The sequence below is a fragment of the Sapajus apella genome, unplaced genomic scaffold (genome assembly GCF_009761245.1).
Source record: "Sapajus apella isolate SASKATOON/1434 unplaced genomic scaffold, GSC_monkey_1.0 scaffold36, whole genome shotgun sequence".
Taxonomy (NCBI): Eukaryota; Metazoa; Chordata; class Mammalia; order Primates; family Cebidae; genus Sapajus; species Sapajus apella.
The window spans coordinates 21,000,840-21,026,567 of NW_022436976.1; the positions used below are offsets into that span (position 1 = coordinate 21,000,840).

A 25,728-nucleotide genomic window follows, 5' to 3' on the forward strand; every position below is an offset into this window, starting at 1 on the left:
AGATAACAGCTGCAGTCCCTGCCCTCAGGGAGCTCAAAGACAATGAAGACAGATGATTCTACAGACAGTTAGGGAGCAGGATGGTAAGTGCTACTCCAAAGGTAAGCACAGGACTCTCTGGATGCCTCCACTTGGGAAACGGGAGAAGTCAGAGAAACCTTGATGGAGGAGACAATTCCTGAGCTGGAAACTGAAGGATAAGTGTGGACAGCAAAGCCTTGGAGGACAAAGTCGTGCTGGATTACAGGAACTGCAGTAACTCAGTACATTTGGAGTCCAGGGCATAAGTGGGGATGAGCCATGAGAGGTTGATTTTAAGTAGCCTTGTAAACCATGTTACCTAAGAGAGTAAGAAATAAAAGAGTTTTAGAGCATGAGATTTCCACACTTGTAATGTAGAAATAGGACTGGCTGCATTGTAGAGACTTGGAATAGAAGCAGATTGAGAATGAAGGCAGAAACTTTCAGATTGTTGCTGTAATTTAGGAGATAAGTGGATAGAGACAACAGAGTTAGAACAATTAGGGCTTGCTCCCCAGGTGGTTATGGTAGCAGTCCATAGGACTCCAAGATCCCTGTCCACTTCACTGTCTCACTTCATCTCAGTCTCATCACAACCTGCCTTCTAAGTCTTGTCTTCTACTTCTCTTCATGAAATGCCTAAGTCTTGTGCTTGCTGTCCCCAGAACTGGCTTGGTGATTTAATGTGTTACCTTTAATTACATCTTTATTTTTCACTTAGAATGGAGCTCATCTGTTCTCTTTATCGTCTTAGATCTCTGACTTATATGAATCCTTTGGAATCATTCCATGCTAGAATGATCTCTTTGACCTCTGAGGTCATAGCACTTAATATCTCTATCAGTCATTGACAAATAATTACATTTTGCTTTATCAGCTCACCAAGCTCTCTGATGTAGGTCCAGACAGGGGTACCCTATACGTTTCTGGGCCTGGCCAAAACTGTGCTTGTTCAGGGCATTTCAGCTGTATATACAGCTAATAATTAGCAGCAGAAATGTGGCACAAACCCAAATCTCATGGCTCCCACACTGCACCAAAATAAATATTGATGAAGGCACCTCTGCCTTTTTAGTCTTTCTCCAAATGAATTTTTAAAAAAGCAAAGTTGGCTAACTAGCTTTTGGATTGCTAGTCAATCTTGAGCCATTGCAGCAGGTAGAGCAGTGAATTGGCTCTCCTGATTTCCTACTCCCAGTCCTAATTTCCTATATGACCCAGGGGGAATGACTTTTCTCCCCTCATTAGCATAGTAACACATGTTCGTTGCAGAACACTTAGAAAGTCTTTAAAAGTGTGCAAAATGAAGTAACCACTAATATCACAAGCACCTTGTAATGTCCTCCCCATCCATTTTGTCACTGTTTCTTTAGGATTACATGTGTGTGTCTATGCCTCATAGCTAGGATCATCCTATAGGTGCTGTTTTTCAATTTGATTTTTTCATTACCATATTTTAAGGTTCTTGTGTCAAAACATAGGAGAATCTTCAAGTCCAAATTGCACGTGGAGCCAAATTGTCCTCAGGGAAAGTTGTACAGATGAGTGTCCCTTACCTGAAATGCTTGAGACCAGTCATTTTTCAGATTTCAGTTTTCTGGGGGATTTTATAATATTAGCATTATGCTTACCCGTTGAGCATCCCAAATCTGAAAATTCAAAATCCTCCAATGAGCATTTCCTTCAAGAAATGTTTGTGGTCAGAAAGTCGTATTTTAGAGCATTTCAGACTTCAGATTTTTTGATTTGGGTTGCTCAGCCTTACCAAAAACCGAATAGTAACTATCTCTGGGAGGAGGGAGGGGAACTTTGGCTTTTCAGTGATATCTTTTTATGATGTTCAATGTACACATTAATGATGAGCCTAAATAATTTTTATAGTTGTCCTCTATAGCTTATAGGTGACAGTAATTTATGCTTCTGCCTAATCCAGGTTTATATTTACATTTAAAAAGAAGTATAACACCAACTTTACTGGCTAGATAAACAGTTTTAATTTACTGAAATTTCACCTTTCATTGTGATTATAAGTCCTTTTTTCTTTAGTTGTTTCCATTTCTTTTGCCATCTGATGACTTTAGAATTGAGTCCTAGGTAATAAGATACATGTGATCTTTCACAAGTCACTTAGTGTTTCTAAGTTTTAGTTTGTTTATGAGTAAAATAAGAGGAATGACACTTTAAATTATTGTGAAGATTGAGATCAAAGCACTTTCAGTACTTTATAAATTGTAAAAAATATATAATTATGTTTTTTGATTTTTATATTAGTTAGTGGTCATGAGCAGTTAGCCAACTTTGCTTTTTTAAAAATTCATTTGGAGAAAGACTAAAAAGGCAGAGGTGCCTTCATCAATATTTATTTTGGTGCAGTGTGAGAGCCATGAGATTTGGGTTTGTGCCACATTTCTGCTGCTAATTATTAGCTGTATATACAGCTGAAATGCCCTGAACAAGCACAGTTTTGGCCAGGCCCAGAAACGTATAGGGTACCCCTGTCTGGACCTACATCAGAGAGCTTGGTGAGCTGATAAAGCATTCATGCAAGCTCCTGAAGACTGTTTTACTGGATGATAGTAGAAGGGAACTTCTTTATGCAAATTTTGCTAACCAAAGTTCTCCCACACCCTTGATTCTGCATTATCACAGAGATGACAATTGGTCAAAATTAGGTTGTAATAATCTCTTTGTCGTCTGAAGCCATGCGTGAGAAGGTCTGATAGGGTTTTCTGAATCAATCAAGGAAGATAGAATTTCAACCAACATGATTTTTGTGCAGTTGTATTCAGATCCCTGGAAACATACGTGCCTTAAGTTTATCAGTTATCCAGAACACTGAATTCTGGATAATAGAGGAACTTATGGGTAGGCCTACTACTACTGAGTAGTAGATGGCCTCCTGGCCTCTGGTTTCTGACTCTGTATTCCCTTTTATCCAAGGACAAGATGTTACAAAAATAATTCAGAGTGACTTCCAGGGGTAGCCTCATGAACTTGCTGGTCCCTCCGACTGTGCTGGCAGAGGAGGATGAATCACCAGCAGCAGAATGTTGACTCCCTCAGTGCTGTTAGTGGATGTCCCAGCCAGACATGCCAACCAGGGAGACAAGCTTTGGGAAAGTTCTTTCTGACTCATTCACATCATGATTTACACAAGAAAACCTCTAGCTTCTCATTTTATTTTTTTTTCTTTGTGTGTATGTGTACAGCGAGGTAGGGTGAAGGTGTAGATTCTTCAAATGAATATTCAAATTAACTCTTACCAGTAGCAGTATTTGAACTTTTGCTCACTTAACTTTTATTGTCCTGTCTCAATGTACAGTGCTTATATATCCATGAAGGAGTAGCCGATTCATTAAGAATCTTATTTTTACACAGCTGAATTTCAGGTGTCCTTTACCCATGCCTTTCCCATCATCTCCTATGTGTGAGTGCTCCCACCCCACGTAGCACACCTTCACATACTGGGGACTTTCCTCTTTCTGAGGAATTCACATGCATCTGGGGATTTGGGTTCTTCTTGGGTGGTGTCCTTTTAGGGAAGTCCAGACTCTTTAGGGAGACATTTGTAGTCTGGGCCCAGTTTTCTTCCTTACCTCATCTTTTTCAGTTCTACACAAACCTGTTTAGTCTCCAGTCAAGTATCTTACCTTCCCGCTTTCCTTCTACTTCTTTTTTTTTTTTTTTTTTTTTTTTTTTTGATTGAGATGGAGTCTTGCTCTGTCGCCCGGGCTGTAATGCAGTGGTGTGATCTCAGCTCACTCCAACTGCCACTTCCAGTTCAAGGGATTCCCCTGCCTCAGCCTCCTGAGTAGTGGGACTACAGGTGCGTACCACCACACCTGACTAATTTTTGTGTTTTTAGTAGACATGGGGTTTCACCATATTGGCCAGACTGGTCCTGAACTCTTGACCTCAAGTGATTTGCCTCCTTAGCCTCCCAAAGTGCTGGGATTGCAGACGTGAGCCACTACGCCAGACCCCTTTCCTTCTTTTGTTATTTCTTCATGTTTCCCTTGTTTGGAATGTTCCCCTCACTCAGCTCCTGTTTTCATCCTGTTTGTATCTGACCCTTTCCAAGGCCTGGGTGGGTTCACATCCCACCTTCTTTGTAGTAGTAATACTATTGCATTCCTGCTGTGAGCCAGTTGTCCTACTATATTTATGTGTATATTTTTCCCAGAGTTTAAAACAAGCCTGTAAAATGATTACGATTATCCTTATTTGCAAATGAGAAAACAGTCATGGAAAGTTAAAAATTATTTGAAGCCAGCTACTAAGTGGCAGGGCTAACGTTTTCCTGAGCCTGAACGTTCAACCCCACCATGCTGGTTTTCTCTGCCGTCTTCTGGATCTGATGATACTCACTACACCAGCCCCACTGTCACACCTTCTCCAGACGTGCTCTTTTCCCTTGGTTGGGTGTGTCCTGTGTTTGGCAGTCAGTCATGTATTATTACCTTGCTTTGTGCTTGGGTTGCTAATTCTTCTTTGGCGATATATCTTTTCTTGTATTCTTTTCTTGTCACTGAGCTGTGCACTGCAGGCTTTACACAACGCGTTTTTGTTCATTTTACTTAATTAATGATGTCCTGGAACAAGTGAGTTATTTCTCCTAGTTATATTTAGCCCAATTAGTCATTTATATCCTACCATAATATTTGTCTCCACTAATTGCTAAGTACTCTTGCAAATTATCCTTCAGTCTTCTTTTTCCACACTTTTATTCCTGGGAAGGAAAGACAAAAGAAGCTCCGTGCCTATAGTGTACCCCACTCTGTGCAGGGAAACCAACAGAAAAATTAAGTGGAATGAAAGACGAGGCATCACCACTAAATAGTTTGCTATGTTGAAATGGATGCCGGTTTGGCTAAATTCAAGTGTTGTTTGTTAGGGCTATTTGGTAAAAGAATTGTGAATGTAGACATACGCTGGACTGTGCTTCAAGAATAGTTTCTTGTTGAGACTGCCTTCCTATGTACAGAGTAAGAAAAGGAGCATTTACCTTGAGAAAGAATAACTGCACCTGATTAACCTTTCAATTAATTGGTAGAGAAATATAATTAAAGATTCCTGACCTATTTCAGGATACCATCTACCATCCAAATCTCCAAGACTTGGATAGCTTCCCCCTCCTTGAGTAGGTCTCATTGATAGGTATACACTGATACTCTTCATTCACTGCAACCATTGTTTCCAGAAATACATTTAAAATTTTGCACAGTTGCAAGGTACACAGAATAGATTTTGAATTCGTTTTTTTTTTTTTTTTTTTTTTTTTTTTTTGGGACAGAGTTTCGCTCTTGTTACCCAGGCTGGAGTGCAATGGCGCTATCTCGGCTCACCGCAACCTCCGCCTCCTGGGTTCAGGCAATTCTCCTGCCTCAGCCTCCTGAGTAGCTGGGATTACAGGCACGCGCCACCATGCCCAGCTAATTTTTTGTATTTTTAGTAGAGACGGGGTTTCACCATGTTGACCAGGATGGTCTCGATCTCTTGACCTCGTGTTCCACCCGCCTCGGCCTCCCACAGTGCTGGGATTACAGGCTTGAGCCACCGCGCCCGGCCTAGATTTTGAATTCTTTAGGTTCTACGAAGCGTCCCTAGATGTGATCATGAAGTTAGACACCTGGGACTATGGGACTAAGTCATGCGTGTAAGAACAGTAGTTTGGCAGAATTTTAAAAATAGATCTTCTATGCTTTGTGGGTATAGTTTCTGCATTTTCTAGATCTTTGTGGTACCATTATATGGCTGTAGGAGGTAACCAACTGAAGAGCTTTCTGGGAGGAGAAACTTACTGTGAAATGAAGACTGTGAATATGCATCGTATGCGTCTCAGTCCAGCTGTTTGTATTGGAACATCATAAGCTACACACTGTGGGAAAAGAGAAGTGATCTTCTGGTAACCAAAGAAGTTTGAGGTGAAATATGTTTCACTGTTTCATATTCAGCTGGGGAACGTCTCACTGTTTTATATCCACTGTCCTATATTTGCTGAAATAAAAACAAATTAAAGGTAAATTTGATTGGCAGCAATCTTACTGGGTCATTTGAAACTGTTTTTCAAACTGTAGTCTGTTTTTTCTGGGCTGTGAAATCTGTTTTGTGGATCTTGTTTAGCATTTAAAAATGTATTAAATATAAGAAAATATAGAATAGAAGGTAGAGGGAATGGCACATAGTAAGGTTAAGTATCTTTTCGTGAAACTTGTATGTCATATACACACATATATACTATGAAATATATATTTTACTATGGATCATGATCAAAAAAGACTGAAAAGCTGTTTTAAGCCTGGCTATCAGCATAGGTTCCTAGGATATCAGACAGTATGTGTAACCCTAACTGGATTCTTGGCTAAATGCTAGTGGAAACTGGGGCAGACTGGGGAGGAGTGAGAGGTGGCACAGTGGTTCCAGAAGAGCAGTGGTGACCTGCCGATCCTGCTCTGCCCTGATGCTGCTGCCGCCTTGGTAAAGTCTAAGTGCATTACTCATTATGCAGATAGGGTTCGCTGAGAGCTCTGCCAGCAGTTTAAGATTGGAGTCTTCGTTTGGCAGAGCAATTTCAAAGCTGAACATAAAAACTGGTTACAGTTTTTTGATTGAGGGGGCCAAGTATAGGGGGCCATAGAGAGAAACACTGCTTCTATAAGGAACTTTGGAGGGCATCCAGTACTTTTTCATTATGCAGGATTTGAGCTCAGAGAGGTTAAGATGCTTGCTCAAGACCAGGCAGATCCTAGTGAATCTGGGCTGAAACCTGGGCCTCTTCTGATTGGCGGGAAGAAGCTTGCACACAAGCCCTGTCCCCTTTGTACCCTTTTCTCCTTTCCTTGCTGTCTGCCTTTTTCCTGCATGATTCTTCCTGGTCTACATACTCTTTCCTGCACAATTGTCTTTGTGATTTTTCTTCTTCCTGGCCTTTTGTTTGTTTATTTGTTTTTAGAACAGCCGTACTCTTCCTCTCTTTCAACCTTCTCCATTCTGAAAACTGGGAGCAAATTCATCTCTCCTTGATCCCCTCTCAGCCCAAAGCATGGCCCTTGTGCCCTCTCTTATTGACTCCCATGGTTCTCACTGTCTGTCTCTCACCATATCCTCACAGCCTCTTCCCTGGGGTTCCCGTGTATATGTTAGTCTTGCCAGCTGTCAGAAGACTGTAAGACTTTTGGCATGCTCAGATGTATTTGTATTACTTCTTTGGATTCTTCTGAACTCCCACGCCTTGCCCAAGGCACAGTGGCAAACGGAAAGGGCAGTGAGGCTAAAGCTGAGAAGTGTGCTTGAGACCTATCTCACCTCTCACTGGCCAGCTGACCGTGGGAACGCCTTAGTTGAGTCTTCTCATTTGTGAAGAGGCTGTGAAACTGTGGTTATAGATGTGAAAGCCCTTTTTAAGCTATAAAGTGCTATTTAATGCAAGGTTTTATTATGATGGCACAAGTGTTTCAGAAGTATTTTTGGGATAAATGATTAAAAAGCACATATTGTGGCTGGGTGAGGTGGCTCATGCCTGTAATCTTAGCAGTTTGGAAGGCTGAGATGGGAGGATTGCTTGAGCCTAGGAGTACGAGACCACCCTGGGCACCACAGTGAGACCCCATCTCCAAAAACAACAACAACAGAAATTATCTGGATGTGATGGTATGTGCCTGTTATTCCAGCTTCTTGGGAGGCTGAGACAGAAGGTTCAGTTGAGCCCAGGAGGTCAAGGCTGCAGTAAACCATGATTGTGCCACTGTATTCCAGCCTAGGTGACAGAGCAAGACTCTATGACCCTCGCCCCCCCGCAAAAAAGCACATACTATGAAGACAAGCCATTCTTCCCATCCCCCATTTGAATGTCCATTTGTGCCATCAAGTCTTTGGCCCTGGGGTGAGGATATGGATGGATTCACTAAATCTTATATTCTGTGCTCTTTAATAATATTATAGATGTATTAGTGGTAATTAGTTTAAAAGAAGAAAAAGTAAAAATAAAGGAAAAGTAGCAAAGTCTCTTGGTACAATATGGCTTTTAGAAAGACACTTACTTTAATTAAGCAAAGTACTATATTTACTTTGATCAGAAACTGTCTCTGAAAGCAGGCTCGTTGGGAGCAGGGCGAAGCACCAAACCATTGAGCTGGCATTGATTATTTGATCATCCCTAGTTTATTGTAAATGAAGCAGCACTTACGGTTCTGGGGTATTCCTGGAATTGCTGCTATAGTTGGAAGTGAGTTATTCTGTGTGGCAGGAGTGGCACATAGAAAAGCCATAAGTCTGACTTGCTGACAGGAAAAATAGCAGATTTTGTATACATATGATGTCGTTCTTTTGGCTGGAATCCATCAGCTTTACAGTATCTTGTGATGCTTTCATCGGAACTGTTATTCTGCGTCTCAGCGTAGCAGTGAGGTCCTGGTAGCAGTAGATACAAGTCATTTTCCGTGGCTCTTGGGTGTGAAGCCACTGGCAGTTTCCCTGGCTTGTTGTGTGGGTTAGGCTGTTTAGGAGGCTCTCTTTCCATGTGCCACTAGATGTGGACCTGTCCACGTGCTGTTAAGACTTTCCTCTCACACTGCAGCAGTGGTGCCAGAGCAGAGCGTTAGCAGTGGGCAGGAACACAGGGAAGGCTGGGGGTACTTCAATGATTTTTTTAATGACAGTTCTTTCAGTCTACAGAAGGAAGAGTGTTGGAGTAAGATCCATCTCCTGGGTGGTTGTTAGACTACGGAAAGTGCTAAAAATCCAGAGAAGACAGTGGTGTTGGTGACAGGGACGGTTTAGAGCAGCTCTTCCCCGCTGTGGAAAGAGCAGGGTCCTTGGAATCAGGGCATGTTTGACTCCTGGCATTCTTGCTGATTAGCCTAAAACCTCTCTTGCTTTTTATGGGAATTAAGTGCAAGTGGCTAACTCCAGGCATAAGATATTGAAATGCTTAGTGCATATTGGGTTTTTTCCCCCCTCCTTGACTGGAACTGTATTCCATCAAGCTGTAATCAATTTAATGAATTATGGTCAAAATATGAGTACTTTTTGCATGCTAAACTCTGTTAGGCACTTTACATGCATTAACGGATTTAACTCATAACAGCCCAGTGAAATAAATGCTATTTTTATCTCCCCACTTACACAAAGAACATTGAGGGTTAGGGATATTAACTAATTTGCCTAAGATTGCAGCAGCTAGTTGGTGGAGACATCAGAATTCAAACCCAGGTTACAATGACTCCAGTCCATGCTCTTAACTGCTTTGCTGTGTCATCCAAGCTTTATGAAATGGGGCTTTTATTTGTAACTTGGGTTTTGGTCAGAATCCCTATTTATTCTTTGCTCTTCGAAGCAGGTTGATGGCCGACTTTAGTTCTCTGCCATAAAGACTGTTATATTGTGTCAACACCTTTCTGGACACTTTCACATCTATAGCCTCTTGCAAAAGGGCATTGTAGGTACTTGGTGAAGAGTTTTTGAAAGTTTTTTTCTTTTTTCCTTTCAAAACAGACAGGGTCTTGCCAAATTGCCCAGGCTGGACTCAAACTCCTGGGGCTTAAGCAATCCTCCTGCCTCAAATTCTCAATGAAAGATCTTTTTAATCCTTAAACCAACCCTTTAAGCAGGATGTTTCCTCTTAGGTTAGTAGATAGGGAAGCTGGCTCAGATGAAAGTGACTTGCTTATGGTCACACTTGCTACTAGTATAAAGTCAGTGAGAACCTGTATTCCTTGGATTACTGTGCTTTTTTCATTGCATGATGTTACTTACTTTGTACCTTCATCTTTCATTTGCAGCTGTTGTTGAACATACTTACTGATCACCTGATTTTGTCCTGAGGATAAAGCACTAAACAAAAGACAAAAAAACCCTGGAGCCTCCTGTAGTTTACATTGTTGTGTTAGGTTTCCTCACCAATTGTTAAGACTGGTGCCTGCTGAAATAGTTTATTAAGGCTCAAGTTATTTAGTCTTAAAATTTCTTAAGATATTACGCTGATTTTAGGGCATTTTCTAAATTAAATATTTTTCTTTCAGCTTTTCTGAGTTCATACCTTAATTCATCAGCCTTTCATTTGCATTTTCTACTTCAGAAATAAAAAGCCTTAATTCCTTTACGGCAAACACAAAGTAATTCATTATATGGTTTCTTTAGTGAAAATAATCAGATATCCATAATATTTTAATTCTTGTTATTGATTTTCACTGTCAACCAGTCTGTTTAACTGTAAAAATCTGACAGCAGCCCTTCTGAATGCCAGGGGAAACTGGGGCAGACTGGGGAGAAGTGAGAGGTGGCACGGTGGCTTCGGAGGAGCAGTGGTGACCTGCCGATCCTGCTCTGATGCCAAAGGGTCTCATTCTGACAGTCATATATATGAACATTAAAATAGTCTCTTTGTATTTCTTTGTCTGCTATCCAAAATGTAATTGTATATTCTTCCCTTGCACAGATACCAGTGTTTCAAAAGATGTCCTTGAAAATTTAAGAGAGTTCCAGTTTTTTCAGACAGATTTCTGAAATTTTGCGTTTTTGAAAACATTTGTGACATTTTATCTACTGCAGTGAGGCTTTGTTCCAACCCACAGAATTGTGTTTTGTTTCTTTTATTTTTTTCCCTTGCTGAAAAAGTGTCACATATACTTGTCTCTTTCATAAGACTGTGATAAACTAAAGGAATTTGAGTAATCCACAAATTTCCCTTTTTTTCCCATGAAAAGCAGCACCTACAAAATTGAGCTACAAAAGTAATCCTCTGTCACCAAAAGAAAGGTATTTTCTTTCAAATCCTTGACAGTTTTATAAATAAATTTGGGGTGGAAAAATTCACTGCTATCATCAAAAAGCTTCTGATTACTCATCCTGGTCTTTCCTGTTTTCTAAGCATCTTTATATTCATTTGCGTTGGTAATTGAACCCAGTGAATCATGTTCTTTTTAAAGAGTATTTTGTGATCCCTCTTGGGGAATCTTTCTAGCATTGATGATTTTTGCTTTTGTATATTACAGCAAGAAACTTGAATTTTTTTCTTGGAATTATCTAAAGTGTTTATTAATGTAAACTGATCTTACTCCTTTTCTACCTGCTCTAAAAATAATCAGCTAGATCACATTTTCTGGTTTATTTTAGATGAAATATTATTTGTTGAAGTCACTACACAAATGCTGTAGCACAAAAAAAAAAAAACAACAAAATACAAAAACACTTGTCATCCTGAATGAGGACAGTTGTCATTTCATATAAAGTGGATCAGAAGCCTTAGGTTTAAAGTGCTTAGAATCGTGCCTATCATGTCTTCTAAGTGCTATGTGGGTGTTTTCTATTTTTATCTTCAGGATGGCAAATCCTCAAGAGTAGAGATTTTGCTGTTATTGAATCAAGATTCAAAAGCATCATAGTTAATGCATATTGTTTAGAAATTCTGTTGCTACTCTTGTTTTCTCAAAGTTTAATCTCTAGGCTAAGCATCAGAAATCTAAACCATTTTACTGTCCTGTTCAGTAATAGTGGAGATCAATTTGAAGATTAGGTATAATGTGATTACAACATAGTATTGCTTGCAGAAGAGACAGAATGATTGGAAAACCAAAATCTCCTTGATTACTGGTTTTGTGGAATTCTAGTTCTAGAAGACTCTTAGTGATTTTAATTGGATCCTTGAATCTTATATGAGGCTCAGAGAAGTTCCACGACTCCTAAGTTGAAGTAACACATGGTCTAATGATGCATATTAAAACACTTTGTAAGTTCTAAATCGGTTTATGTGGTAGCCCTTCTGAATGGAGCCCGGGCCTGGTGGAATTTGCAGGTCTCTTCCTGTCCTAAAAGGCTCTGAGTTTGTGACCCTTTCCTCGTTTGAGGCATATTTTGCAGTACTCCTCTCTGGTTAGTTTTCACTGATCCCTGGCAGCTGGTAATGGTGTGCTGTGGGGAAACCTGGGGTAGACAGGCTCCAGACATGCAGTTAGCAAGCACTGCCTATGGACTGACCAGTGCTGTTGGGTGTCCCAAGTGTAAAAAGGAGTATTGTTGAGGTTTTTCTATTCAAGCAGCTGGAGAGACTAGCCTAGCTCCTTTCTGCCACCAGGGCCTTTTTTCCCCATACATGCTGATCCTTCTGCCGAGACTGCTATCTCCCAGTTGGCTTCATGCCCCACCTCCCTGGACAACCATTGCATCTTTAGCTCAATGTGCCTTCCGTCCTGAACCCCAGACCAGATCACATTCCCTCTATTTTAGGTTCTCTAATTTTCCTTCATGGCATTTTTAGCTCTTTGTAATGACCTCTTCCTGTACATCTTGGTTTGATTCCATTGTTCCTATTGACTGTAAGCTCCCTGTGGGCAGGGACCATATTGCTCTTGTCCTTTGAGTTAACTTAGTTTTTGCAGAGCTGTTCAAAAATACTTTTTGAATGAATAGAATCTCTTAAGTGTAGTGTGTGAAGTCCTGCTTCTGAGCAGAAGCAAGGCATTAGCATGTAGCTAGTTTCTAATTGCTGTTTTGAGGCAGGACAGGGTGTTTATTCACATAATTAGAACAATGGATTATATTAATTTTTAAAAAGCTTTCATGTAATGATTTGTTTTTTAATCTTGTTAAAATCGGTCATACCAAAATAGCCAAATCAAAGTAATCACAATCAAATTCATACTTGTATCTCCTGCCAGGGATACTTTTGCTTAAGTCTTACTCACTGCAGAAAGCCTTCCCAAACCAGCACTTGCCAGTGTTAGTTACCAGAGCTAACAACATCCTGATACACTCACGCTGTCGATTTTAGGTTGCTTTTGTGTTTCCATTTGTGCTGTCTCCAACCTTCTATTGTAAGGCCCTGTGGGGATGCTGGCCTGGTGGCCTCAGAGATAACCCATCTCCCTCTCCCCCTCCACTGCTGCCCTCTAATGCCTGGTACTGTGCTCTTCCTAAAACAGGATTCTGATAAAATGTGTTGAGTGTCCAGACAGAAAACTGAGGGGATAATCACTGTTAACTTGAGAGCCAATTTTGAATCACCAAGTTTGTGAGCTTGTTATTTGCAAAAATAATTTGATTCTACTGTTGAAGAATGTGTGAGATGCAACAGGGAAAGCAGTTAAAATAATACAAAACTCGTGTGTGTGTGTGTGTGTGTGTGTGTGTGTGTGTTTAGACAAGGTTGGGGAAGGGTAATTCTAAATGGAATGAGAAATAAAAGTGCACATTTTTGGATGTCCTAAACTATTGTTCACAGCATCAGGAGAGGAGTGTTGATGGAAAAAGCATACAGTCTTCGCTTATATTGGACAGGACGCTCCATGCCAGGAAGCAGAAATCCCTGGCTTCCTTTCTTGATGCAGTGAAATTAGTATCCTCTTTGATATTTATACCCTAAGATGTCTCTGTCCTCTTGATGGCCTCATCAGTCATTTTGTTTTGTTTTGTTTTTTTCCTTCTTCCTCCCAAACGCTTTTTCTTGCCTGCTTATGGTTTGGGCTGCTTCCTTAATGAAAATGCCCTCTTATTTTCAGATGCAATTACCTCTGCCACTGATTTATTAATTTTTGTCTTTAGCTCTGCTCTGAAGAAGCTTTGGAAAGTAGAGAAGAAAATCCAGTCTGCTTCTTGGGGAACATTGGACAGCTGAATAAATGCAGGTATGTAGATTTGCACACGCACGCACACACATACACACACACACACACATATTTTAAATCTGGCTTTAAAAAAATTGATGAAACCATGTTCTTGAGCCTGTAGGGGTATCGGTACCATTGCCTTTAATTTAAAAAATTTTTAAAAATTAAAGGCAATGGTACTGATTAAATAAATATTTATTCATTCCCAATGTTGACTATGCTGGTTAAAAAAAGAATCTCAAGTACAAAAGTATAGGAGGTACAGAGCAAAAGTTAAACTTCCCTTATAATCTCTCTTAGATGTTCACCACTGTTAACAGTTTATTGTATGTTCTTCCAGATTTTAATCTTCCTGTGCATATGCAAGATCATAATATCCATATTATGCTTTTTCCACTTTGCAGAATGTCCTGTACATCTTTCTGTGTTGATTCACATATGGCTTTATGTTATCCTTTTTGACAACAATATAGTAGTCCTGTGTGTTGATATGCCTGTTTTGTTTAGTGAGTCCTCTCCTATTGGACATTGTTAGTTGGATTTTTTCCTGTTTCAAACAATACCCCATCTTGTAAGTATATAATTAGGTGCATTTGCCTGTTTATTTCCTTATAGTTAAAGGGTATAACACTGTCTTTGAATTCTTCTGTCATGTCTGTAAAGAGTCTCAAGGACAAAGGTTTATCTTACATGATGAAGCAAGCTTTTAGCTACCCTGTTTTCCATCACAATTTTTCAGTGTGGAATGGAAGTGCTGATTAGGGGTTCAGTGCTGGGTTTTCAAGTGGTCTCGCTTGTTGATCTGAATTTCAAGGTAAATTATGAGCTTACTCTTTCAGGCTGGTTTCCAGAAGATTCTGGTCTTCAGATGTATTTGGAAATTAAACGGTTAAAATTGAATACCTCTCAGTTTGTGGCATTGAGATATACCTAGTTAATGTCCCTCTTTTCAGCATTTCTCCTCACCAGGGCAGCTAATAGACCAAGAGAATGAATTTTGTAAAGAGAACTGTGACTGCTGTCTGTCCTATATGACTTTTCTTCTTTGGGGGAGCCTCCTTGGGTCATTCTGCAAGCACCCACTATGTGTAAGCCTCTGTGCTTCTTACAGGATATAGAGACAAATGACTCAGTTCTTATCTCAAGGAACTCACGGCATGTGCTAGTGAGAGAAAGACAGACAGGCCTGTGAGTAAGATGCTCAAATTTCCTGTGGTTAGTGCAGTGGGATAAATTTAGGAGCAAGAAGTGAGGGCCTCAGGTAATGGGAAGGATGTTCAGAGAAAGCTTCCTGCAGGAGGAAATATCTGAGCTAAATTCTAAAGAAAGTTGAAGTTTGCCATGCATGGGATACAGTGGACAGGTATTCCTGTAGAGGAATCAGTGTGAGTGGTGGCAGGAGGGTGAGAAACAGCATTGGGCAAGGGAGGATACAGTAACAGTGACAGTCTTGTGGGTTTCAAGCATGAAGCAGGAAGCTCAGAGTGATTAGAAGATAAGGCTAGGAAGGCTGACCAGCCAGATAATTGGGTGGGGGAGGGGGGAGGCTCTGTTTCAGAGTCTCAGAATTGCTCTGTAGATTAATGGGAAGCCCTTGCAGGATCTGATATGTGTTATGGCGACATTGCTTTAGGGGTTTAGTGAAGGTTGGCTTGGCAGACAGGAAGAAAGTAATAGGAGTGTGAGGTCAGCAAATTAGTTTGTAGGCCATTGGTACTAGGCAAGAAGAAGAAACAATGCGTAGGGCTTTCCCTTGTTTCTTTCCTCCTTTCTGGCCTTGCCCAAGGCTAAGTTGCTGAGGTTGGATCTTTGGTCCTCATTGGCCTCCCTTTGGAGGGTGCTTACGTGAATTACTTGCAAGTTTCCCACCGGGGTTTTCTAACTATTCGAAAGCAAGGCTTCCTCCTCCCCTCCTGCGGCTGATTCAAGGTCCTGCCCCTCCTCCTTGGGTGATGGGAACCTGGCTTCATTCATTAATTGTTATGGGCCTTCCGTGTGACTTACGAACCTGAATTGGTCATCATTTTGTGTGTACTGTCTCAGGTGGGGATGTGAAGAGAGATAAGATACGGTTCATTCCCTCACCAAGCTTGCTGTTTAGTGGGAGATGGACATGAAATTAAACTGTTGATTCTTGCATAAGTCTGTGCAAAGCTTGTGTGATTCTAGTAGAAATAGCAGCAGAATTAGTAACTAATAACCAGTCCTTTAACGTCGTTGATTCCAGAATGGGCCACATTTTTCAGTTACAACTTGTGTACAAACAGGGAAAATAAATTCAGACCGTGTCTAAAATTATTCTGATTTTTGAAAATACGATCTGACCATATTTTCCAAAATATTTAATTAATTACAATTCATTACTTAGAATGCATAATTAATTGTTTTCCATGGTTTCGTCTCTCATAAGATCTGACATGCTTGGTTTCCAGGAAGGGAAGGGGCAGGGGAGAGGTACTTATCCAACACTAACACCAAATGTTTCTGCTTTTTTACCTTCAGAACACTCTCTTTTGTCATAAGAACTTTTACCACATAGAATGACCACATAGTCTTGTTTTCCTTCCATAACAGTATCTAAATATAAAAGAGGACTGCAATGCCATGGCTTTCTGTGCTAAAATGAGGAGCTCCAAGAAGACCGAGGTGAACCTGGAGGCCCCTGAACCAGGGGTGGAAGTGATCTTCTATCTGTCGGATAGGGAGCCCCTCCGGCTGGGCAGTGGAGAGTACACAGCAGAGGAGCTGTGCATCAGGGCTGCACAGGCATGCCGTGAGTACTGGCAGCTGCCTGGGGCTGGGGATTCACCAACATACCAGTTCAGAAGAAGACCTGGGAGTCTCTGCCCCTTGTAGCTCTGCAGAGCAGAAAAAGTTGTGGACTCTGGAGTCAGAGGTTCCTCCCTGCCTCTGCCACTGCCACTTGCACATGACCTTACGCCAGTGATTCTAATTCTGAGGGTTTCACTTTTCACTTTCTTCATCTATGGTGTGGCTTCTTTCTGCTCTGTCACTAATGAACTATAAGATCCCAGGGGATGACGCTTGACTTTTGTGGATCCAGGCTCAGTTCTCCTTTTCCCCACATCTGTACAATTGGAATAACATCAGCACTAGACGAGATGCTTTTTAAGGCACCTGGGACTAAGTCCCTGCTTAGCTAGTAGCATCTCTCAATATCTTAATAATTATTTGAAACTTCTTCTAAAAAATTTCTCTCTCCTGCTGCTGCCATGACCTGCCCTCCTGTGCGTGGTGCTGAGTTGAAGTGAGAAGCTGAGTGTTGCTTTGTGGCTTAGTCAAGTTGCCAAGTTGTGAAAAGGACAACAAGGCTCTCAACAACACAAGCATTTTTTTTCTCCTTTCAAGTGAGGGTTGTCTTACTTAAAGTTAGCCTGTTGCCCTCGGAAGGTGGGAAACCAAAGTCCCTTTCATCCTTTGATCTGGAGGACATTGGCAGTTTTTGCTTGCCTAATTTTAAATGACAAGTAAAGTTAAATCATAGAAATTAAAAGTTAAATCACAGATCTAATCCACTTGGATTGTGATGATGGTTGTACAACGCAGTAAATACACTAGTATCTGTTGAACCGTACACTTAAAATGGGCAAATTTTGCAGTATGTAAATTATATCTCAAAGCTCTTTTAAAAAGGTTCAGTCACCTCATTTTTATGATGATGAAGTAGCTAGTTATGATGCCAAACAACCTGATCCCTGCTTTACTTACACCACTTTAACCCTCAGAACAGCTCTGAGGGATTAGGATGGTTATGTTAATAATTACTTATCTTGTTAGTAATTTGGCTTGTTTAGAAACCTATTTTCTTTCTGATACATGTCATTCTGCCTAAAATGCTTCACATACACTAGTTTCAGTAAAAGAAGAGAGGCTCATGTTATAGGGAAGAGTATAGTAGGCCCTTACTAACTAAACCTGACATAGGATTAAAATGGGCTGAGGTATAGATTATTAGTGGGAAAATGTGGTAATATTGTGAAGTTATTTTGACTAGGCAGCAACTTGTACAAATGACCATCTTTAGACAGCAGCTTTAAATGTGTTTGTAATTAGCAGAACACCTAAATGTAAATCAGTGGTTCTAAAGTATTTTTTTAAAGCTTTGTTTTTATGTTTTCTCCCTTTCCCCTTGAGATTTGATTTATAGTGTTTATTCACTTCACCAAGCTTCTTGCCATCAGCACAGCAGGTATAAACCTCACTCAGTTTGTAAGCAAGGGTCGTTTTTGCAGAGTCGTTGGGCTGCAGTTAATGAGGGACGGAGGAGCTGCTGGGAAGGAGATGAGAGGAGAGAGCCTGTGAGTCTGAGGATGGACACAGTTGGTGGACCTCCTGTAACTCTGGGCTCAGAGTCAGCCAGTTGGAGGTGTTGGTTTCTAGCCTAGTTTATAGAAGATGAGTATGTCTCTGCTGTAACTGGCTCAGTGGAATATTGCAGAAGCTCAGTAATTTCAAAAATACATACTGAACGCCACAGATTCTTGTATCTCTCACTGTTACTATAGAAAGTGATGTTTGAGGGCAGTATTGTTTTCTTTCCTGTTTTTCATCTCTGTGGGGTAAAGTTTTGTTCTTTTAGCTCTTATTGCTTCATCCCTTCAGTAGCCTTGTCTTGGTTTGATTCTCAGCTCTGCAGTTTATTAGATGAGTAACCTTGAACCAGACTAAATCTCAGGAGACCACAGATTCCTCATCTGCAAAATGGTAAAAACCATATTTACCTCCTTAGGTATCAGGAGGATTAAAGGGTAATAGATTTTTTAATTTAAAATTTTAATATTTTTAGAGATGTGTCTTGCTGTGCCCCCTAGACTGGAATGCAGTGGTTCCATCATAGCTCACTATAGCTGTGACCTCCTGGGCTCAAAGCATCCTCTGGGCTTAGCCTCCCAAGTAACTAGGACTGCAGGCATGTGCCACCATGTCTGGTCATTTTTATTATTTACGAAAACGAGGTCTTGATATGTTGCCCAAGCTGGTGTCAAACTCTTGACTTCAAGTGATCCTTCTGCCTTAGCCTCACAAAGTGTTGGTATTACAGGTGTGAGCCACCACACCCAGTCAAAAAAGAATTTATTTATTTATTTAGGAATGAATGAATTAATGAATGAATGACAGAGTCTTGCTTTGTCACCCAGGAGTACAGTGGCACGATCTTGGCTCACTGCAACCTCTGCCTCCTAGGTCCAAGTGATTCTCCTGCCTCACCCTCCCGACTAGCTGGGATTATAGGTGCGCACCACCATGCCTGGCTACGGGGTTTTACTATATTGGCCAGGCTGGTCTCAAATTCCTGACTTCAAGTGATTCGCCCGCCTGGGGCGCCCAAAGTGCTGAGGTTATAAGCATGAGTCACCGCACCCACCCAAGATAATAAATTTAGAGTCTGTTAGCCTGATGCCTGACAACGCTCAGTAAATGTTAGTGTTATTGTTTTACTACCCAGTACTTTTATATAAAGAGATATGTCTTTGGTCTTTCTGTTTATAGGTAGTAATACTGTTAGAATCAGACCTGTGTTAAAATTACAGACAGTTCCATGATTAAAAAAAGTTACACTTCATATATGTAAGTGTTTGTACACATTCAAATGTGGGTATGCATGAAGAAAGGCTGGGCTTCCAGCCCAGTCCAGAAAAGCCACTTTATGAATGAAAACCTATAGCATATTTGAATTATTTGTCCTAATAATACTGGATCGAAAAGCCAATTGCCTGTGTTCCCAAGGAAAACTTCCCTTTAAAGTTTAACTCTATATTCTCGATTTTTAAAGAAGAGTGTAACTTTGAAGGATAGCTTTTCACATTTCTTGAGAAGCATGGATTGAAGTGTTCAGGAGAGCACTAGATAGCTGCCAAGGTATCTGTAGCTTCTTTTTTTTTTTTTAAATTTATTATTATTATTTAATTTTTTATTGCATTTTAAGTTTTGGGGTACATGTGAAGAACATGCAAGATTGTTGCATAGGTACACACATGGCAGTATGATTTGCTACCTTCCTCCCCAGCACCTATATCTGGCATTTCTCCCCATGCTATCTCTCCCCAACTCCCCACCCCCGCTGTCCCTCCCCCATTTCCCCCTGACAGACCCCAGTTTGTGATGCTCCCCTCCCTGTGTTCATGTGTTCTCATTGTTCAACACCCACCTATGAGTGAGAACATGCAGTGTTTGATTTTCTGTTCTTGTGTCAGTTTGCTGAGAATGATGGTTTCTAGGTTCATCCATGTCCCTACAAAGGACACGAACTCATCATTTTTTGATGGCTGCATAATAGTCCATGGTGTATATGTGCCACATTTTCTTTGTGCAGTCTATCATTGATGGGCATTTGGCTTGGTTTCAGGTCTTTGCTATTGTAAACAGTGCTGCAATGAACATTTGTGTGCATGTGTCCTTATAGTAGAACGATTTGTAATCCTTTGGATATATACCCAGTAATGGGATTGCTGGGTCAAATGGAATTTCTATTTCTAGGTCCTTGAGGAATCGCCACACTGTCTTCCACAATGGTTGAACTAATTTACACTCCCACCAACAGTGTAAAAGTGTTCCTGTTTCTCCACATCCTCTCCAGCATATGTTGTCTCCAGATTTTTTAATGATTGCCATCTAACTGGCGTAAGATGGTATCTCAATGTAGTTTTGATTTGCATTTCTCTAATGACCAGTGATGATGAGCATTTTTTCATATGTTTGTTGGCCTCATATATGTCTTCTTTTGAAAAGTGCCTGTTCATGTCCTTTGCCGACTTTTGAATGGGCTTGTTTTTTTCTTGTAAATCTGTTTTAGTTCTTTGTAGATTCTGGATATTAGCCCTTTGTCAGATGGGTAGATTGCAAAATTTTTTTCCCATTTTGTTGGTTGCCGATTCACTCTAATGACTGTTTCTTTTGCCATGCAGAAGCTCTGCAGTTTCATTAGGTCCCATTTGTCTATTTTGGCTTTTGCTGCCAGTGCTTTGGGGGTTTTGGTCATGAAGTCCTTGCCTATGGCTGTGTCCTGAATAGTTTTGCCTAGATTTTCTTCTAGGGTTTTTATGGTGTTAAGTCTTATGTTTAAGTCTTTAATCCATCTGGAGTTAATTTGAGTGTAAGGTGTCAGGAAGGGGTCCAGTTTCTGCTTTCTGCACATGGCTAGCCAGTTTTCCCAACACCATTTATTAAACAGGGACTCGTTTCCCCATTGCTTGTTTTTTCAGGTTTGTCAAAGATCGGATGGTTGTAGATGTGTTGTGTTGCCTCCGAGGCCTCTGTTCTATTCCATTGGTCTATATCTCTGTTTTGGTACCAGTACCATGCTTTTTGATTACTATAGCCTTGTAGTATAGTTTGAAGCCTGGTAGTGTGATGCCTCCCACTTTGTTCTTTTTGCTTAGAATTGACTTGGCTATGCGGGCTCTCTTTTGGTTCCATATGAAGTTTAAGGTGTTTTTTTCCAGTTCTGTGACGAGGGTCATTGGTAGCTTGATGGGCATAGCGTTGAATCTGTAAATTACTTTGGGCAGTATGGCTATTTTCACGATATTGATTCCTTCTAACCATGAACATGCAATGTTTCTCCATCTGTTTGTGTCCTCTCTTATTTCGTTGAGCAGTGGTTTCTAATTCTCCTTGAAGGATTCCTTTACGTTTCTTGTTAGTTGTATTCCTAGGTATTTTATCTCTTTGTAGCAATTGTGAATGGCAGTTCGTTCTTGATTTGGCTCTGTTTAAGTCTGTTATTGGTGTATAGAAATGCTTGTGATTTTTGCACACTGATTTTGTATCCTGAGACTTTGCTGAAGTTGCTTATCAGTTTCAGGAGATTTTGGGCTGAGACCATGGGGTCTTCCAGATATACAATCATGTTGTCTGCAAATAGAGACAATTTGACTTCCTCCTTTCCTATTTGAATACCCTTTATTTCTTTTTCTTGCCTGATTGCTCTGGCTAGAACTTCCAATACTATATTGAATAGGAGTGGCAAGAGATGGCATCCTTGTGTAGTGCCAGATTTCAAAGGGAATGCTTGCAGTTTTTGCCCATTCAGTATGATATTGGCTGTGGGTTTGTCGTAAATAGCTTTTATTATTTTGAGATATGTTCCGTCAATACCTGGTTTATTGAGAGGTTTTAGCATAAAGGGCTGTTGCATTTTGTCAAAGGCCTTCTCTGCATCTACTGAGATAATCATCTGGTTTTTGTCTTTGGTCCTGTTTATGTGGTGAATTATGTTTATAGACTTGCATATGTTGAACCAGCCTTGCATCCCCGGGATGAATCCTACTTGATCATGGGGATAAGCTTTTCAATGTGCTGTTGCAATTGGTTTGCCAGTATTTTATTGAAGATTTTTGCATCTATGTTCCTCGTGGATATTGGCCTGAAGTTTTCTTTTCTTGCTGAGTCTCTGCTGGGTTTTGGTATCAGGATGATGTTGGTCTCATAAAATGATTTGGGAAGGATTCCCTCTTTTTGGATTGTTAGGAATAATTTCATAAGGAATGGTACCAGCTCCTCTTTGTATGTCTGGTAGAATTTGGCTGTGAACCCATCTGGAGCTGGGCTTTTTTTGGTTGGTAGGCTCTTAATTGCTGCCTCAACTTCAGACCTTGTTATTGGTCTATTCAGGGTTTCGAAATCTTCCTGGTTTAGGCTTGGGAGGATGTAAGTGTCCAGGAATTTATCCATTTCTTCCAGGTTTACTAGTTTATGTGCATAGAGTTGTTGTAATAATCCCTGATGATGGTTTGTATTTCTGTGGACTCTGTGGTGATATCCCCTTTATCGTTTTTTTATTGCATCTATGTGATTATTCTCTCTCTCTCTCTTTTTTTTTTTATTAATCTGGCTAGTGGTCTATTTTGTTGATCTTTTCGAAAAACCAGCTTCTGGATTTATTGATTTTTTGAAGGTTTTTTTTGTGTTTCTATCTCCTTCAGTTCTGCTCTGATCTTAGTTATTTCTTGTCCTCCGCTAGTTTTGAGTTTTTTTGATCTTGCTCCCCTAGCTCTTTCAATTTTGATGATAGGATGTTGATTTTAGATCTCTCCTTGCTTCTCATTTGGACATTTATTGCTATATATTTTCCTCTAGACAGTGCTTTAAATGTGTTCCAGAGATTCTGGTATATTGTGTCTTCGTTCTCCTTGGTTTCAAAGAACATCTTTATTTCTGCCTTCATTTCATTGTTTATCCTGTCAACATTCAAGAGCCAGTTGTTCAGTTTCCAAGAAGTTGTGCAGTTGTGAGTTAGTTTCTGAATTCTAGCTTGATTGCACTGTGGTCTGAGAGATTGTTTGTTATGATTTTCGTTCTTTTGCATTTGCTGAGGAGTGATTTACTTCCAATTATGTGGTCAATTTTAGAGTAGGTGTGATGTGGTGCTGAGAAGAATGTATATTCTGTGGATTTGGGGCGGAGAGTTCTGTAAATGTCTATTAGGTTTGCTTGGTCCAGGTCTGAGTTCAAATCTGGATATCCTTGTCAATTTTCTGTCTCATTGATCTGTCTAATATTTACAATGGGGTGTTAAAGTCTCCCGCTGTTATTGTGTGGGAGTCTAAGTCTCTTTGTAAGTCATTAAGAGCTTGCCTTATGTATCAGGGTGATCCTCTATCGGGTGCATATATGTTTAGGATTCTTAGCTCTTCTTGTTGCATTGATCCTTTTACCATTATGTAATGTCCTTTTTTGTCTCTTTTGATCTTTGTTGGTTTAAAGTCTATTTTATCAGAGACTAGGATTGCAACTCCTGCTTTTTTTTTGCTCTCCATTTGCTTGGTAAATCTTCCTCCATCCCTTTATTTTGAGCCTTTGTGTATCCTTGCATGTGAGATGGGTTTACTGGATACAGCACATTGATGGGTTATGGCTCTTTATCGAATTTGCCAGTCTGTGTCTTTTGATTGGGACATTTAGCCCATTTACATTTAGGGTTAATATTGGTATGTGTGAATTAGATCCTGCCATTTTTAAGCTAGCTGGCTGTTTTGCCTGTTAGTTGATGCAGTTTCTTCATTGTGTTGATGCTCTTTACCATTTGGTATGTTTTTGGAGTGGCTGGTACTGTTTTTTCCTTTCTGTGTTTAGTGCCTCTTTCAGGAGCTCTTGTAAAGCAGGCCTGGTGGTGATGAAATCTCTGAGTAGTTGGTTGTTCATAAAGGATTTCCTTCACTTAATGAGGCTTAGTTTGGCTCGGTAGGAGATTCTGGGTTGAAAGTTCTTTTCTTTAAGGATGTTGAATATTGGCCCCCACTCTCTTCTGGCTTGTAGGGTTTCTGCTGAGAGATCTGCTGTGAGTCTGATTGGCTTCCCTTTGTGGGTAACCCGACCTTTCTCTCTGGCTGCCCTTAGCATTTTCTCCTTTATTTCAACCCTGGTGAGTCTGACGATTATGTGCCTTGTGGTTGCTCTTCTTGAAGAATATCTTTGTGGTCTTCTCTGTATTTCCTGGACTTGAATATTGACCTGCATTGCTAGGTTGGGGAAGCTTTCCTGGATAATATCCTGAAGAGTATTTTGCAGCTTGGATTCATTCTCTCTGTCACATTCAGGTACACCTATCCAACGTAGATTAGGTCTTTTCACATAGTCCCATATTTCTTGGAGACTTTGTTCATTCTTTTTTTCCCTTTTTTCTCTAATCTTGCCTTCTCATTTTATTCATTGAGTTGATCTTCGATCTCTGATGTCCTTTCTTCTGCTTGGTTAATTCGGCTGTTGAAACTTGTGCATACTTCGTGAAGTTCTCGTGTTGTGTTTTTCAGCTCCATCAATTCACTTATATTTCTCTCTAAGTTGTCCATTCTCGTTAGTATTTTGTCAAATCTTTTTTCAAGGTTCTTAGTTTCTTTGCATTGGGTTAGAACATGTTCTTTTAGCTCACAGAAGTTTCTTATTACCCACCTTCTGAAGCCTGATTCTGTCAATTCATCACACTCATTCTCCATCCAGCCTTGTTCCCTTGCTGGTGAGGAGTTGTGATCCCTTCGAGGAGGAGAAGCAGTCTGGATTTGGGTGTTTTCATCCTTTTTGTGCTGGTTTCTTCCCATCTTTGTGGATTTATCCACCTGTCATCTTCGTAGTTGTTGATTTTCAGATTGGGTCTCTGAGTGGACGTCCAGTTTGTTGATGATGAAGTTATTTCTTTCTGTTTCTTAGTTTTCCTTCTAATAGTCTGGCCCCTCTGCTGTAGGACTGCTGAGGTCCACTCCAGACTCTGCTTGCCTGGGGATCACCTGCAGCAATTACAGAACAGTAAGGGTTGCTGCCAGTTTTTTCTTCTGCTTTATTTGTCCCAGAAGGATACCTGCCAGATGTCAGTCTGGATATACGGGGGTCCGGGAGCTGCTTGAGGAGACAGCCTGTCCTTTATAGGAGCTCAAGTACTGAGCTGTGAGCTCTGTTGTTCATTCAGAGCTGCCGGGCAGGTATGTTTAAGTCTGCTGCAGCAGAACTCTTAAACCCTCCCCCCCTTTTTTTTTCTCAGGTGTTCTGTCCCTGGGAGTTAGGGCTTTATTTGTAAGTTTCTGTTGCGCTGCTGCCGTTTTTCATGGCTTCTCTGCCCAGCAAGGAGGCAGCCTAGTCACTGTCTGCCTGCAGAGGCTTTGCTGAGTTGCTGTGGGCTCCGTCCAGTTGCCATGTGAACTTCCCTGCTGTCCCGTTTATACGGGCATAGTTAGAACTGCCTCAGCAATGGCGGCCCACCTCTATAATGGCCGACTCTCTCTGTAATGGTGGGCCGCCTCAGCAATGGCAAACTACTTCCGTTGTGGTGGACTGCCTCGGTAATGGCAGACACCCCTCCCCCACAGAGCTGGACTGTCTGGGCTTCAGTTGTGCTTTCTGTGAAACTCTCAATCCAGATCATTTCTGATTGCTGTTTTGTTTGTGGGGGTGTGACCAGCCGAGCCTGATCACCTGGCTCCCTGCCTCAGAGCCCCCCTGCCTTATTTTTTTTTATTTTTTATTTTTTTTAGTTCAATGGTTGACCCTGTCTCCCAGATGTCCCAGTCGCCTGTTGTAAAGGTGCCAGGATCTGTGTGATTTTTCCATGCGGCAACCCACTGCGCCGGCTGAAACAGCCGCGCTGAGATTCATG

At 40.8% G+C, this 25,728-nt stretch overlaps 1 protein-coding gene across 1 annotated transcript in view; it reads left to right on the plus strand.

Moving 5' to 3' along the window:
- JAK1 (Janus kinase 1) overlaps window positions 1-25,728 on the plus strand; it is a 136,531-nt gene that overhangs the window by 63,747 nt on the left and 47,056 nt on the right. The window contains exons 2-3 of the mRNA XM_032296739.1: window positions 13,558-13,640; window positions 16,197-16,395. Of these exons, the coding sequence (XP_032152630.1) occupies window positions 13,635-13,640; window positions 16,197-16,395 (205 nt within the window). The 5' untranslated portion in view covers window positions 13,558-13,634. The remainder of the gene's footprint in view (window positions 1-13,557; window positions 13,641-16,196; window positions 16,396-25,728) is intronic.